Source organism: Diadema antillarum, unplaced genomic scaffold (genome assembly GCF_040938485.1).
Source record: "Diadema antillarum isolate AM-2024a unplaced genomic scaffold, OU_Dant_1.0 seq00000699_RagTag, whole genome shotgun sequence".
In the NCBI taxonomy this organism is placed as follows: Eukaryota; Metazoa; Echinodermata; class Echinoidea; order Diadematoida; family Diadematidae; genus Diadema; species Diadema antillarum.
Genome location: NW_027271604.1, coordinates 246243 through 263697, shown reverse-complemented (window position 1 = coordinate 263697; position 17455 = coordinate 246243). Strand labels below are relative to the sequence as shown.

The following is a 17455-nucleotide window of genomic DNA, read 5'->3' as shown; positions in this document are numbered from 1 at the left end:
ACAGGTTCTACGATACCAGAGGAGGAGATCAGAATGGCAGAGGAGAAGTTCGAGGAGTCCAGAGACATCGTAGAAAGCGGCATGCGCAACTTGCTGGAGAGTGACGTGAGTGGATTATCGTTGGCTGGACCTGTCGAGTCTGAGAAATGTGACATGTCACTTTGACAAGTTTTGGGCTAGGCTAGATCCTAGATAATAAAGCGACAATGTGGTCTCGTATATCTGGGGCACCCTGGCCAGTGCAAGCAGTGTTGGTTGGGTGGGGGGGGGGGGGAATAAAGACTTTAGTGTTTTAATGGTTATGTGGGTATTCAGACAGAAACAAATATTTGTCTTGTAAATAGGCATTTCCACAGTAAAAGGGTACTTTTCAGGGATGTCTCTTTATTTTGCGTTTCCAATGTGCAGTATCCCCCAATACAATTTGATCTTCTTGAACACTTTAATGAAAGGTAACTTTGCATGAAAATTGCTTCAAGTAAACCAACTTGTCACATTTTGGTCTGTCCATGTTTAATGCGCGTTCACCACTAAGTCTAGAAATGGTATTAAACATGATGTATAATAGATTTTTAGAGCTGTTATTATCTTGTCTCATCAAAAATAGGCCATTCAATTGAAAAAAAAACAACAAAGTTTCAATGAGCATTCATAATTTGACCTTCATATGTTAGTACATAAGATTTCTGTCCAACGTTACATGCATTCACCCAAAATTTCTCATTTTGGAATAAATTATAATAGATTGCTTGTTTGAAGCAATTTTGATGCAAAGTTATCTCTCATTAAAGCATTTGAGAAGATCACATTGTATTGGGGTACTGCACATTGGAAACCCAAAATAAAGAGACATTTCTGAAAAGTACCCTTTTACTGTGGAAATGTCCCAATGTAAAGTGTTTGTCTTTAGTAGTTAGCTTTTAGTTTTGTTTGCTTTCTCAACTGATGATATCCAACTCAGTATATTCTCATTATCTTGGCCAAGCATGATCGTTCGATTTGCTTAGGAAAACACTTTCAGATTACTTATTCATTTTTTATACTGCTGGAGTACCCACTTGAAGTGATTTTTACGATATCTTTGATATAAAGAGAACAACTCTCTATCAACAGTTTTGATAGAAGATCTAGACATCAGTTTATGAAAGAGGAGCTAGGAGAGTGGATAATAAAAGTCGTAAAGGGCTAGAGGAAAGGAAAAACCTTCTTCAGTTGTTCATACCTAGTCACTTCTCTGTGTGCTCTGAAACTATGTCCTATCAGTGGAGTATTAGTACAGAGATGTGTTAGTCTACTCATAGCTCTGATTGCTTTCATAGGGCAGTGTTGCTGGAGGGGGATAACACTCGCCTTCAGTGATATTTCTAGTTTGGTTTTCCTATAGGGTACAAAAGACTTGACAGTCTGTCCACAACATTAATCATGATCTGGTGTCCTGTTGTAAAGTGATACAGTAAGCATTGCTATAGACATTTTATGGTGGAATATACCCATAGAACACTTGTTCATTCTGGAAGAATATGTTCATTGCCGTGAAGCATATGTGTATAGCTGCCATGCAAGCAGTCAGCACATTGCATTTATCAAGTGAAGTGACATTTCCCACAAATTATGATGTCACTGTAAAGGGATTGAAGGATGCCTCAAAGATTAATTGTGAGTGCCACGACAGCTAGCAATATTGAAAGTGAGAGTAAACTGAAACTTCACCAACAAGTCAAGTGAGTGCACGCTTTTAAAATAAAGGGATGGTGTAGTCTTGGTTTAGATGGGGATTCAGATTTTAAGTTTTTGCAAGATACATTGTAATTAAAACCACTTATATGAAATATTAAAGAGCATCAATTCTAAAAGGAATTAAAAGTTTATTTGACAAAAATTGGCTTTGAAATGGCAGAGATGTCCAAAAACAAAGCAAAACGAAGTGGTCCTAATAAAAGGTTTATCCCACCTTTTATCAGGACCTTTTTGTTTTTGGATGTCAGCCATTTCAAAACTGATTTTCATCAAATAAACCTTAAATCCCTGTTAGAATTGTATGCTCTTTAATATTTCATATAAGTGGCTTCTAATTATCTTGCAAAAAGTTAAACTCTGAATCCACATCTTAACCAAAACTATACAATAGCTTTAAATTACTTATATGTAGCCTAGGAGATGTGCAAATTGTGTGATTACTTTATAACTGAAGGTTGCAAAGAAATGTGTGTTAAGATAAATATCATGCAAACACTTCAATGAAATCAGAGCTAGCTTCTCTGCCCTACCTCACATTGCACTTTTATCTAGATATTGGAAAATAAGAAATGATATGATGTGTTCTATTCCATAGCCATGCGTGTACCCATACACATAACTAATATTATCATTGCCACCCCTGTATGACATCATACAGGTAGATTAGCGTATAGACCAGACATTATGACTCCAGCCAACTTGTTTTGGTACTTAAACGTAATATTTCTGCCTTCTGGGCAGAGAGCACCAAACAGACGTGCCATCAAACCCTTTGTCCAGCTCTGCTCAAGAAGTTGTGCAGAGAGTGTGCCAGGCAAAAACTCTTATGTGATATTTCTGTGATACAATGAAAGAACACTTGCCCTGGTATCTGTTTCTTACATATTTCATGTGTTGTATGTAGGTGGAACAAGTGAGACAGCTACAGGCCCTGGTAGATGCCCAGATCGAGTTCCACCAACAAGCCCAGGAGATCCTCAGTCAGCTGACATCCGCCTTAGGAGACAGGTTGGTTACCATGGCAACCCCATGTACCCAGGTTACTCGCGATAATTTCAGTAACCACGGCACCGGGCAATCAGCTGTGAGCATCTTTATAGCCATGGCCATGGGTAGCTGTAGTTGTTGACCATGGTCTCATTTTATTTCATGTTCTTCTATTTTAATAGCCTCCTGCATAGCACGCCCCCAGATTTTACCTTCCTTGGGTTGTTTTTTCTGAGTTTTACTTGAGTTGCGGGGGGGGGGAAAAAAAACCACCAGTCCCATGATAGTGCAAGGGGATAAATGTCCATTATCGTTTCTGTAGGATGTAGGAAAATCTTTATTCTGCACTGCTACTTGTTGGAAGAAGCATAGTCATTGTTGCCCTTTTAAATAAAAAAGTAAAGCAAAACAAAATTAAGAGTCTGATGGGTTTCATACACTGTGGCAAATTGTAGCAGCTGAATGACCCACTTCATTTGTTCTGGGAATTGTGTAGAGTTTGCACATTGTGATCTGATGAGGGAACTTGAGATGAAATGATACGTACATCATGCAGTCTTAATGATTTACTTTCGATATCAGCCTGACACATGTATACATTGCACAAACATTTATGAGCTGTGTAACATGTATTTGCTTAGAACAGAAACATCAGTAACAAATGCATCAAAATCCTGTTCTCTGCCATGTAAAGAAAAATAAAAATTGTTGCTAATGTATTTTGCAGTCTATGCTTGAAATTATCAATCAGATATCTTCACTTAGCCACACCTCTCTCTCCATAACTTTGCAGTGTAATTGATGCAAAACATGCCTAACCAAATGAATGTTAAAAGTGAACATTTCCATTTTCCTCAGTGAAAAAAAAAAAAGGCAAGTTTGGTATGTTCACTTTGTGAGCCACATAAATCAACTAAATCATGTTGGTCACATGACTTTGTATTGACCAATGACAGGCATCCTACCTAATGTCTTGTTAGAAGTTTCCAACCATGATTATCATCATGCAATCACATTTTGAAAACTTACAATACCATGAAGATTGGGGGTGGTGTTTTTGTTTTTGTTTTTGTTTTTGTTTTTTAGATGAAAGTAGGAAGGACAGGCCAGTAAAACCAGGCATTTTGTACCATTCGATAACTTCAAACTAAGTTATCCCAAAAGGTGTTGCTGGTATTCTATTGAGACCATAAGTATATTATACTCTTGCCCTTTCTGGACACCTGTGGTTCAAAATTGTTTCCTGCTCAGATAAGTTACTATTATCTGCTTGCCCTCCAGGAAATACAAGCAATAATACTTTGCATGATTGGTAATTGTATCATAAAGCACATGTTTTACTTGTCAGCAAGCATTAAGCTCTATGATCTGAAAGAACTTCCAAAATGTGGCACAAAATGTTGCATAATGCTGTTGTATGTTAACAGTGTGATGTGCACTCAAGTGCAATCCAATACAAGTGCATATAATTAAAGTGTCTCTGAGATTGTGTGGATAGTCTTACACAGCTACAGAGGGTGTTCTTTGTTTTGGATTCGATGCAAATCTGAAATCATGACTTGCAAATGAAAATGGACTCCTTTTAAAGGTGATCTGACTGACGCTGATATGTATGTTAAATTGTTTACCAACATGCAAAGAGAATGGAAATTTCAGATAGTGTTACAGACAGAGGTTTTGATTTTTGTGTATGTCTTAATTGCATAGTGTGCATCGTGCAATGCATTATACATCCATCAGGAATAGAGAGTAATTCACGACGTAAGCCTACGAAGGATGGTCATGTGTAGAAGAGCAGACCTCCCAATTATTCTGAATTTGGATCAAAGAATCTGAATTTTGACTATTCCTAGCTCTTGTTTCATTAGAAACTTTTTATTTTTCTTTATAATTTTACTATACACTCCTGTGGGAACTGCTCTTTCCTACTTTTTAGCCAAATCATCCCTGTTTTTCAGTCAGAAAGGTTGGGAAGTCTGGAAGCGACAGATTAAATTAGAAACATTTTGTCAAACAAACAACGAGGAAAAGCAGATAGATGTGATGTGTGTATCCTGCTGGTTAGCATGAATTTTGAATGGATTGATAGAAATATGTGACCCGCTACAACAAAAGGATCCTAAAGTCGCTGACCAGTGAGCCAAGAAAATCGAGTTTAAAGTCACATCATTAAAATTGGTCTTAACAAGCGGATTTCTGTTTTTGGCATAATTTTGTAGTCTAGTGTTTTGTCTATCATCTGCCGAAATTTCGAAGCTAAATGATCAAAGGAAAGGCAAGAAATCAGCGTTTTTCTGGGCCATGATTTTCTGACTTTCAACGGAACAGAAATGTGTCCGAAGATTTGGATTTAGCGTCGCAGCTAGACTCCGCCCCTAGCGACGAGGGAGTGATCTTATTGGTCAGTGCAAGGCATCCTGATCACTGATTTGTCGTGCGTAGACCGCTGGCGCTAAGCTTGAATGAACATCGCGGAGGTCGCTAGGAGCATGCCTTCTATTGTCAAGCGATGAAAAATGTCTTGCCTCCCCTTGATCATGATAGTGTCAGGGGGAAAACTTTGAAGGCGTTTTTCTCGAAACTGATTTCCTCGACCACTTGACATGCGCTAATAAAATCATCGATATCTACGCAACCGAGTACTTTTAAGAGTTGTGCTATATATGAAATTAAAGTAGAAAAGTAGGGGAATAATGTCATGCCATTTTCAGAAAATTGTCCTCCTCTGACTATCGGATCCTTTTGTTGTAGCGGGTCACATATGTCTGACAGGAAAATGTAGAAAAATCGGGACATGGTATAGCAGAGCATGTTGCTAAGTGATGTTGTGTATTTTGGCCAGTCCACATCCGACATTCGTGCATGCAGTCTCTACTCCGACAAGGATAATCATATTTCATGAAACATATTTTCTTATTGTTATGATAGGAAAAGCCCCCTCTCCCATCAACAACAACAACAAACAAAGTTTTTTTTAGATCTGTCGTCAGAACGGTTATAGAGATTAACTCAATTTGAGTTGATCAGTGGGTGTAATTTTTCCAATGGTGTCTTGATGGACCTGTGGGGACATCGATTTGGTTTTCGCTCTGGAAGATTGTACAATGTAATTGAGTAATGGTATACAATAGAGTGCATGGTTAGATATCTGCAGGGAATTGATTAGTGAAAACAGGAGCATGGAAAGGTAGCTGCCCTCTCCCTTTTTTTCCCCCTGCATTCTTTTCTTTTGAGAAGTTCAACAAAATATAAGAATTGTCTTAATGTTTTCATTCTTACATAAAGAAAACATTAGGCTCTTGGTGCCACTCATGACTTTCAAATAAGAAACACCTCCCCTTATTTATGAAAAATGTCAGTATATGGCAAATTTGTTGTTGGGGAAACCCAACTGTGAACATCATGGCATCTTGGCAAGACTTGAACTGGGAGCATTTGGGAGTGTGCCTTTTTTACACTAATAGCTTAATACTTCTTGTATCAGCATGTGTCCTCAACTTCAGCTGTGTAATGTGCCTTTGATTTTTATTGTGTCTGGCTGAAAGATTATTCTTTCATCTACTGTGCCCTTCATCATTCGTTAGCTCATGTCACATAAGTTTTTTGCTTTGAATAGTAATGCATGAGAGCGTAGAAATAGGAAGGTATAGGTCATTAAAGCAAACATAAGAGGGCATGGGAACAAAGGGAGAGGGGCATGATGCTGCAAATATTGAGGTGACTTAACATCACATGTTGTAAACTGTGCGCCAGTGAATAGCAAGTGCAGGTAGACGGAATCTTCTTGATTGCATGTGAGATGCTGATCGTAGATGATGTTGAGGCTGTTTTAGTATCGATCATCCAAGATCCTCTCCGCCAACCACAAATCCATGCGGAAAGCATCATATGCCAGAGGGCATGTCATTGGCCTCGAAGACGGTTTGTCGGCAGTCTTGTCCCGAGGATTTTTCATTTTCTTTTCTGCATGTGTGTTGCTTGTTTTGAGAGGCATGCTCTTCGTCAGTGTTGCATGGTGAAGACTCACAAGATGAAATCCGGCTGAGGAGAGTGCTGTTTGTTGATAAACTTCCTGTTTTACAGAGTGTTCAATGCGGGCAGAGGAGATTTCATTTATTTCAACATGTGAGTTGTTTCTACTCTCGCACTTCTCGCCCCCTCCCCCCTCCTCTTCTGCAACCTCCTTCGCAGCATGGGGAAATCGTTGGAAACCTGCCTCCGCTGCATGAAGCATTCTCTGCATTTGGTTCCCCATTAAAACATTCTACCCGTTTTCTTAAAAGCTCTGTAAATCATTTTTTATGAAAATCTTGTTATTTGATCCTACATTCAGCGAGTGCCAAGTTTCCAACTCTCATCAATTGTTAAATTCCAGTGCCTTTGTGCAGCAGAATTCATCATACGCATGGCTTACTTTTGCTTTCTGTAATTCCATATTGAAAAGCCCTTCTTCCTCATTTGGAAGAAGGAAGTAAATTAATGTGTCCAACGTGGTCAAGACTGAATATGGCATTCCGTACATGAGTTGACTAACTTACTCATTTCATTAGGGTTTATACCATGACTGCAGTTCTCCTTCTTTTTTCTTCTTTCTAATGATATTTATTTAGTGAGAAAAAGATTCCAAGTATCTGTACTTCACCCCCTTTTTTTATACAAGGCTATACCTCTCGTAGTGACAGCTTTGGTTCTATGTGCCTGCATTACTTTATCCTTTTTTTTGGGGGGGGGGGGGCAAAAACAGAAAAAGAATTGTTACCTTGTATTGCAGCATATTAGGGAGCTTAAGATTTTAGACGCGCGGACGTTCAAAGGGAAAAAAACATCGTCTGAACGTGCGCAGTAGCGCACGTCAAGTTACTGCACATGCTCAGACCATGTTTTTTTCCCTTTGAACGTCCACGCGTCTAAAATCTAAAGCTCCCTAATGTCATTTCTGCGGTAGATTTGAATGCTCCCCATCCTTCCAGCATTATACACTATTTTTTGCTCTCACACAAGTTTGAAATATGAAGGAATGAAAGGATTTTGGGGGGAATTTCTCTCCACAGACCCAGTTTTCCCTATTCCATTCAGTTTTGTATGCACACCCACCAGACCCCCCACCCCCACCCCCTGTGCAAAACCCTCTCCATAGTATGAAAGCAAGGGGGAAGTTTGAATGTGGTGTAATGCATTTGACAGTGAAGGGAATGGTAAGGAGAAACATGCATTGTTTTTCTTTTCCACACTGGATAGAGTTGCTGCAACTCTCCTGCCCACTTGGAGCTACATACAATGTAGAGCGCCATCTTGTGTCTGATTTATGATGCAACTGTCCATAATGAAAGTAGCAGCCTCCTTGATTGGAGTTTATAATGTTTATCAAGTGAAAACTAGTAGGCTGAGGGATATCTATGTTATGTAGTAAGATTTAATGGAAGAAATGTTTGCCATGTGTGACACAATATGAAATGCCAGGGATGTGTAAGTATACTTGAAAAAATTAGTGTTTTCCAAAACCCTTGTAGTCTGCCATTTCTTTGTTTAAGAAAACACAAAGTGTGCTGAGTTATTATTTACTTTGAATAATCTGCTACTATTTTGCACATTGTTATTGGCAATACAGTCTACACCTTGCCATTTTTGACCAAGCTTTATGATCTCATCATAAATTGGAGATACACTATTATTGTCACCAAGTAGGTGATTGTGTCTCGTAAATCAGGGTTTCCTGGAAATTTTCAACCATATTGTTGAGCAATGCCTTTTTGTTTTGATTACTAATTGCAGTTGATTCAGTTGGAAAGAATATGAAATCGTCAAATGTTTGCTCTCATTTATTTACGTGTTGAATACATACTTGTATCAAATGACACTTCTGATACTCACATCATTAAAAATTACAACGTAGAACTGAGCGCTTTATCAACTGAAAGATAATGATCTGGGTTTTGGTGCCATCTTCGACTTAAAGCTGTCATTGTGTTGTGGCTTATGTAGAATTAATAGTCACTAGTAGGAAGTGAATATCATTCAACTGAATGTTGGTATTGCAGTACAGTTTGTTTAATGTTTTTGTTCCTTTGTTGTTTGTTTTTGTTTTTGTTTTTTATAGAGAGAGAGTTAACAAGTCTTGCTATGCAGATTCATGATATATGTTTCAGAGTCGACTAGTTGTACATTTTTTGAATAGTACACCCTGATACATTCATGGTGCATCTTCATAGCATGAGCCATGAGTCATTGGATTTGGGAGGGGGGGGGGGCGGAGGAGGAAGAGGAAGAACTACACTTGACTGTAATATCAACATTGAGTTTAGTTGTGAGGAGTATTGCATGATATGTCATGGATGGTGCTGTATTGAGCTTGCAGATAACATATAGCTCATATTTACAAGGCTACCTTATTTTTTTTTTCTCTCTCTCTCTCCACCTGCGACCTTCTCTACCTGACAGGGTGATGGAAGGGGAGAACAGACCGCGAAGTGAGTTCAAACCGCGGAAGAGTGTGAACACCACCCTGTCCAGTAACTCCCACAACTCAGATGACAGCGACAATGACAGTGGGGTCAGGCAGATCTCCTACCAGCCCTCTGGTGAGTTGAGTTATGATCTGACAAGTGTTCACACTTACGGCATGTCCACGTTTCATCAGACACATTGGAAATTTGACCCCGTCTTAAGACTGGGGCAGACCACCATACGTGGCAAATCTCCCAAGCATTTTTAGGCAAATTATTGTTTAGTGCGCGTCGAGAGGATACTGATTATTCTCAGGCTTTAGAAACTTTTGTAGGATGGGAGTCACTTCTATATCATCGGGGAAGATCCTTAGGGTACATTCTTGGGGAGGAATCAAATTGTCTGTGATGTGAGCAGTGACTAGACAAAGTTCAAAGATGTAAAAAGATTTAGCATTGGGTCTGTTCTTAGCTTCATATCAGGTGTTGCTAATTTCACTGCATTTTATATACTGTGCTGAAAATTTTAGAGTGGTGTATGCATTTGTAAAAGAATGGGCTTGATGGACAGGTTTTGGCTGTGTGTGGATGTGTACGCCCAATACTGTTTGTAGATAATGATATTCTTAATTTTGTGTACAAGTGTGGAGCTGAGCAAGGATGAAAACATATCACAGAAGGAAACGAATGGAAGAAAGTCTGTACCATGGGTATCTTCTCTAAGATTGGCAATATGTATTTGAACAATATTTCTCTCTTTTCTATGGTTATCTTACTGTAAAGCAAAATTGTTTTAAGGCAGTAAATTTTTGTGAATTGGAGCAGATTTTTTTTTTTTTTTTTTTTTTACAGTATGAAATTTCATGAATTTCCTCTGGTGTTCATTGCATATAGTGTGGATAAGAACTTTTGTGTGCATTTTAATTTTGCGAATCTTTGCTCATGTGAAATTTGTAAAATTAGAATGCATACAAACATTCCTTGTTTGACAGTGTTCGTTGAGACCAGTACAAATATGAGGTTTATTTACTGGTACTATTTGTTTCCCATTTCATAGTCAGAAGAAGTTCAAATACTTAGAAAGTGATGTTTTTAGAAAGAAATGTTTCTGATGACATTTTTATGTTTGTATTCTCCTTATGTGAGCAGGAAAGAACTATAGGTCAAAAAGAGGCGAGTTGAATCAAGATTTTTCCCTTGTAGTCTTTTTGAACTAACACTTCAACCTCTTTTTCTCTCAACGTGTGTAATGAAAGTCTGTGCTTCATGAGACATCACTTATTGTTGTAACACAACATCTCACTCTTCCCTGTGTGCTACTCTGGGGTTGACCTGTTTTTGCTGTGCATTGTGGGTGTGTTCCTCGTCTTTGTAAGGAAATATAGTGGCGGCCTTGTGCCATCCAAGTATGGCAATTTCACGAACTGTCATTTTCATTATCGTCAGCTCAGTGACAGGAAATGCATTGTTCTGCCTATTTCTGTAATACTGCATACTCATTTTATTACCAGTCTGGTTCAGGGCTGCCTTGTAAAGTAGAAAGAGAAGTACATTGCGATTCTTCCTTCTTCTTTTTTTTTCTTTTTCTTTTTCTTTTTAATAAATGAGTGGCCTTCAAATGCAGCTCTTCTGGTACAATTTGTATCAGTGTCTGCTGGGCAGAGTCGCATAGTAAACCTATTTGAAAGCACTTTTGATATACCACACAAGTTAACTGTATCAACCACTAACCATTTGTGTGTGTATGATGTATATTTGCGTTAAAGGCAATCTTTAGACCGATGTCAGTAAATTCTTTGTCCTTTTTCTATCTTTTTCTGAACGCATTTGCCCAGTCTTTTAGGGAAATGCAAGTCTGGTTGTACCTCTTACAATGGCATCTCTTAGATGCATTACTTTTGACACAAAAAGAAACTAGTGATAGCATGATTGAGCATAACAGTAGATATTTACCCTTACCAGTCAGTATAATGGTGATATCTGGATCATATGCGCATAAATAGAATGTGAAAAAAATATATGGAAATGCTTACATTTTAATGTGAAAATCTACAGCTGTACACCCATAACAAAATGGTTAGTGATTGCAAAGCACCAAAGTACCTTCTCTCCTTAATGCATGTGTGGGTAACTTCTCTCATAGTGTTTGATATTTCCGCCCAAAGCCTTGGATAATGGCAAGTAAATGATAAATAGGGTGGGGCGGAAATGCTTTAGTATTGTGTACTGCAGTGCCACTAGGAATGTTCAAAGTTTGGAAATGCCTTGTACCATAAGGCAGATACTTTGGCAAGACAAGCTAAGTTGTTTTTTTATGCCTCCGCCACGAAGTGGTGCCGGAGGCATTATGTTTTCGGGTTGTCCGTCCGTCCGTCCGTCCTTCCGTCCGTCCGTCCGTCCGTCCGTCCTTCCGTCCGTCTTTCCGTCCGTCCGTAATGAATTTTGTGGACAAGGTAACTATCAAAAGTTGTTGAGGTATCCTGATGAAACTTGGCATGTGTGTGTATTAGGGGGTGAAGTTGTGCCTATCAACTTTTGGGTGCATGTGCTCAAGGTCAAAGGTCAAAAGGTCAAGGTCAAATACATAAAATTTCACTATTTCCACCATATCTATGCAATGCCAGAAGATATTTTCTTGAAACTTAGTGTATACATGTATTACCCAATTTAGATTCTCTGGTGAAAGTTTGGGTCATGAGGTCAAAGGTCAAAGGTCAAAAGGTCGAGTAAAAGTATTAAAACTTCTTTTTTTTCTCTGTAAATTGGAAAATTGTTCAAGGTATCTTCATGGAACATAGTATATATACATGTACTGACTGGCAGTGATTATCTAGAGAATGTAGGGTTCATGGGGTCAAAGGTCAAGTGCAACACTTCAAAATTTTACTATTTCCCTCATGTTCATGCAATGCCAGCAGGATTAGTATTTTTTTTTTTACACTTGGTGTATGCATGTGTAACCTAATAGAAATTCTCTGGAGAGGTTTTTTTTCTTTTTCTTTTTTTATTGCCTCAAAGGTCAAAAGGTCAAAGATCAAGTGAAAGTGCTGAACTAACTTTTTCCTCCATATCTCGGAAGTGGCTCAATTTATCGTGAAACCTACTGCATATCTATGCATGTTCTACCTGAAAGTGATTATCTTATGAATTTTAGGGTCTAAGGCCAGATGAACATGGTAACAATTTACTATTCAGTACAGAAATTGCACTTTTTCTCCATACCGGTACCATGAAAATTACTCAATGCATAAATGTATGAATGGGTCAAAGTCAAGTTAAAGGGACTGTACAGTACTGGTTGAGGTAGGGATTCATGTTTTGAACATTCCTAAGTGAGATAATAAATAGCCTCTTATGAAATATGAAAGAGCATGTAATTTTAAGAAGGATTCAACGTTTATTTGATGAAAATTGGTTTTCCATTGGCTGAGATATCCAAAAAAGTGATAATAATAAAAGGCGACATGCCCCAACTTTATTAGTATCTCTTTGTTTCACTTTGTTTTTGGATATCTCAGCCATTTCAAAACCGATTTTTATCGAATAAACTTTTGATACCCCTTAGAACTGCATGCTCTTTGACATTTCATAGAGTGGTTTTTGAACATCTCACAAAACGTTAAAAGCTAAATCTTCACCTCGACCAGAACTGTACACACCCTTTAAAGTCCTTAAATCCCCAAATACATGCTTTCCTATTCATCCAATTAAACCAAGTTCAAGGAAGGTGAACATTCAACACATTTCTGACAAACTTGTCATTTCAATATTTTGCCAGTTTTGTGAAAATGTAATCACACATTGTCCACATGGACTATCTAGACCTATTAGGAGAATCATGCATTATGGCGGAGGCATACCAGTCGCCATAGCGACATTTCTAGTTTTTAACCAGTTTCACATGACTATATACTGTAAAACATGATATATTCGCGGCATGAATTTTTCGCGAATTGGAGCCGACGGCCTTTTTTGCGGCATGAAATTTTCGCGAACTGCCTCTGGCATTCAGTGCATATAGTGTACAAAAGAACTTTCGCGTGCATTCTAATTTCGCGAATCTTCACGCTCGCGAAATTCGCGAAATTAAAATGCACGTGAGCATTTCTCGTTTTACAGTAGATCGAAGTTCCATGATTGTTCAATCTTCTCATAGATATGATTGATTGAGATGGTGTACATTATACACCTAAATTATATGATATTTGCTATAAGGAGGTTCTTTTCCAACAAAACCTCTCTTTCCCTCTTCAAAAAAAAAAAAGAAGAAAAAAAAGGTGTAGGTTTACAATCTATACTTAATACTCGGGCATCATCATCTTTAATACTCTCCCCCATGATATTAAGTTTGACATTCTGACTTCTTTGTAAACCATCCTGCCAGAGTATGGCATTAGTCAGTGGATTTGTGCGGGCGACTAGATTACTAATAACGTGAAACCACTGCAGTATGTTGTTTAGCTGTCAGTGTTATCTACAGTTGAACCTATCTTATCCGGCCTCCCTTTATCCGGATCTCTCTATTATACGGACGCAATCTCGCCGTGATTTTTTTAAAAAATAATTACGGGAGGAAAGGGGGATTCCCAACTCTTTGAGAACTCCTACACAAACACACATGAATTACATATACTTGATACATTTCTTAATTGTTATATAGGTTTATTTAGGTAAATAATCCCAAAAATTTATGAAAGAAAATGATTTCATTCTTGCAAACACGAACCTCTATTTTGGGGTCTGTTACTGAGTGTAACAATGAAAAGGTTGCAGTATACACATTACTACATGTGGTACTACAATGGGCTACTGTACATGTGTATGTATATTATGTACATGTATAAAGCATTGAGTCTCCCGTATCCGGCCAAATCCCTTATCCGGATGAGCCCCGGTCCCGACTTGTCCGGATACGAGAGGTTCAACTGTAATTGGAAAATTTTAAATTGAAAGTGTTTCAAGAGATATCAATGAAATGCACCAGTAAGCAAGAGACAAACAAAATTTTGCCAAGTAATGGGAAAGTTTAGAGAGGTGGATTGTCTGTCAAAGTCAGTTGAAGTGATTTCAAGAAGAAATCCTGAAATTAGCAGGTCACCAGACTGTGGTAAAACTTCATATTGGATTTATGAAAGGTCAATTCCATTGTGACTTATGGGACAAAGTGACAATTTTCGGCAATTTCAAACCAGTATTTTGAGAAAATAGTTCCATCAAATGCATTTTTCTCAGTTCATGGTTAGATCCATCATATCACAGTTTATGAAAACACCATACTTAGTTTGGAAAGTATCATTGCATTACGTACAGCAACGAAAAATTGCTGTCGTGACTTATGGGACATTTGAGGACCACCGTTTTTCACATGGGAAAGTAAGTTCTGAAATATTCTTACTCACAGAGTCTCTGGAAAGATATTTTCTTTCCTGAATGTAGGAAAGGGTTGGTGCTTACCCTGAGCCAAGTGGTATGAATATCTACTCATTGGTACAGTAGCAGGATAGGGAAAACCAGTGTGACTGATGGGACACAAAAACGTGACTTATGGGACGCTATCAACTACCACATTTTGAGATTGAGAGAATAATATTTACTGATGCCGGAACAAGTTCTAGAACATCATAAAACCAATCTATGACCAAAGAACATACAGAAAATAAGCCATCTGAGAATTACACAAGCTGTATTATGGTCATAATAGTGTATCAAAAATGATACATAAATTCTGCAAAAATGGGCAATTTTCATGAAAAATGAAGGTTTTTCGGACATAACTCCACTCCACGTTCACCGATGTTCACAAATGAGGTATCAAAATATCCATTGTGAAAGGCTGCTTTGAGTAAACAATACCAGATCATCTAATTATGCTTCATTAATCATCTATACTCAATAGTTTGACTTTCATAAAATGCACCCTTTCCGTGGAATTGACCGAAAATATTCCAATATTAGTGACATATTTTGGAGACACTATGAATTGTCTGAAGGAGAAATGGTCTGTACAATGAGATGCACAGTGAAAAAATGATGTCAGACTGCTGCAAGACCTCACAGCTTTCTTAACTCTGTTAAGTTCAATTAGATCTTGTACAAGTCTTTAATGGATCGGCTGCATTATGCAATAACAAAAATCGTGAAAGCAGATTTTTCCAAAGATACAGGCAAGACAGATATGTGGCCCTGTGTGCAGTAATGTTTGATGTGTTCTTATAATATATGCTTAACTCAGTAGTCTACTTTGAATATTAGAAATCTAATATTTATAACAATCCTAGGCATAACAGACTCTACAAATCCACCCCCTTCTGTCCAACTTCCGGTAACTCTAGTAGATGGAGATATCTTACAAACTTGAAATATCAGAATGTGCACATAACAAAGTTACTCTCTCTATCCCATTCTTACTGTAGAGATTTTCTGTGTACCTCATCTGCATGCATTTGAATTTTAGCATAGAATTTAATAGTCAACAGGTAATCTCCCGTAAATGCAAATAAGATGAAGTATGCCAAGTTGAGGAAGGAAGGATGGTTAGAGCTAAAGAAGACTTCACGCAAAGTTTTCTAATCAAAGCTCACCTGAAGAAACTCAACCACAGAAAATAGAACATGGAATGAAAATGGGTATAGTTGATACCGTAGATTGTTCAATATTTTTGTTTCTATGAATTTTCTTTGTCATAGTTCCACATGTCAGTACAATTTTGTCCTGAGTAAGCATTTTAGTTAAGCAAGCAATTAAGAGTTCATGAAAATCCCATTGCATCATTTTACACTTAATTGCATGGTGAAACCATTTACAAGAGTATCTAGAGGCCTCCAGATGCCACACCTTCAAAGTTATTCGTAGAAATTATGAAGTAGAGCTGGCATGCATGCCTTGTCGACCCTCTTGTTATGCAATTTTTTTACAATGATGTCTTCCACAGCCGCCCCACCTGCCAAGAGCACCAAGATCTGCAAGGCCCTCTACGACTTCGAAGCCCAGAACGACGAGGAACTGCCCTTCAACGACGGCGACATCATCAACCTCGTCCAGGAGATCGACGAGAACTGGCTGGAGGGCGAGCTGAACGGCAAGACGGGCTACTTCCCGCGGAACTACGTGGAAATCTCAACGTTGTGAGGGGCGCGTAGATTCTAAGGTGCGCCTTCCGTAGAGAACAGCAGAGAGTTTATGTCCAGAGTTCCATAATTATGTAGGCCGTTTTTTTATGTCATCTAGAATATAATCGAATTGAAAATGGGTTTTGATGCATATGATTTCACAATGCATCGTCCAGATCAAGTCGATAGATAGCTTCTTTGATTTTTCTTCTGAAGCCGAAACATGTATTGTATCATTTTGTAATCTGTGTCCATTTTCCATGTCCCTTGGCGGAGAGTGTTGTAAGCATTTTATATGTTTTGTTTAGTCCATTTCCTGTGTGTATATTCTGTTTCTGCAATAGTATCCCTTCAGAGTTCTGTCAAATATACAGGACCACAATCTGTAGAGTGACGTGGGCATTTATGTAAAGTTTAGGATAAAATCAGACGAGGGACAGAGGTAATGAGTCGAGGTTGAAATCAGTGATGTCATCATTTCATCAAATATGGTACTTGGATTGGACGTTACTGGATAATTGATTTTCCCCATCATTGGCCAATGGGTCATTGTTCAGCCTAGTGCATTTTGTCTTTCATTTGAGTGTATGCATCTATAGGCAAAATATAAGTTTTAGTCTGCATTCCACTGGATCTATACAATAATTTTACAGAGGTGGTTTCATTTTCTGTGAAGCTCCTGTTGAAGTTGAAACAGACTCTCAAGTATGCAACCCCTTAAGTGGTCACATGTCATTTTTGAAACAAGAGACTTGCATCAAAGGGCATGCCAGTGTATACTATGGTATTTGTTTTGCTGTAATCATGTCACAGTCCGGAATTGACTGTGTTCAGGGGAAAGGGGGCTTAGTCATTTAATCATTTGTTATGCAGCTCATTTCCAATTATGAAAAGTTTCAGGAAATGTCTCTCTGCATTCATTTGTTGTATAGTTTCCATATCTATATCTGTAGTTCAGATATAGACATTCCTCTTTTTAAAGCATTTGCTCCTTCATATGAATTTTAATTGTGTTTTTATTCACATGAGTGTCATTATTGTTGGCTGTGATGCTGTGTTTTATTGCATTACTTTAGGCTCAAACAAATCTGTCTGATTGTGTGGTGCACACTTGTGTGTGGTGCCTGGTGCAGCATTTTCTCCTTTGGACAATTCTTCTGTGATTTGTACAGGCATGGA

At 38.2% G+C, this 17455-nt stretch overlaps 1 protein-coding gene across 1 annotated transcript in view; it reads left to right on the top strand.

The window, feature by feature from the left end:
• LOC139737685 (endophilin-A2-like) overlaps window positions 1-16318 on the top strand; it is a 60282-nt gene extending 43964 nt beyond the window's left edge. Inside the window, exons 7-10 of the mRNA XM_071648364.1 lie at window positions 5-105; window positions 2642-2745; window positions 9163-9302; window positions 16099-16318. Of these exons, the coding sequence (XP_071504465.1) occupies window positions 5-105; window positions 2642-2745; window positions 9163-9302; window positions 16099-16295 (542 nt within the window). The 3' untranslated portion in view covers window positions 16296-16318. The remainder of the gene's footprint in view (window positions 1-4; window positions 106-2641; window positions 2746-9162; window positions 9303-16098) is intronic.
• The last annotated feature ends 1137 nt before the right edge of the window (window positions 16319-17455 follow it).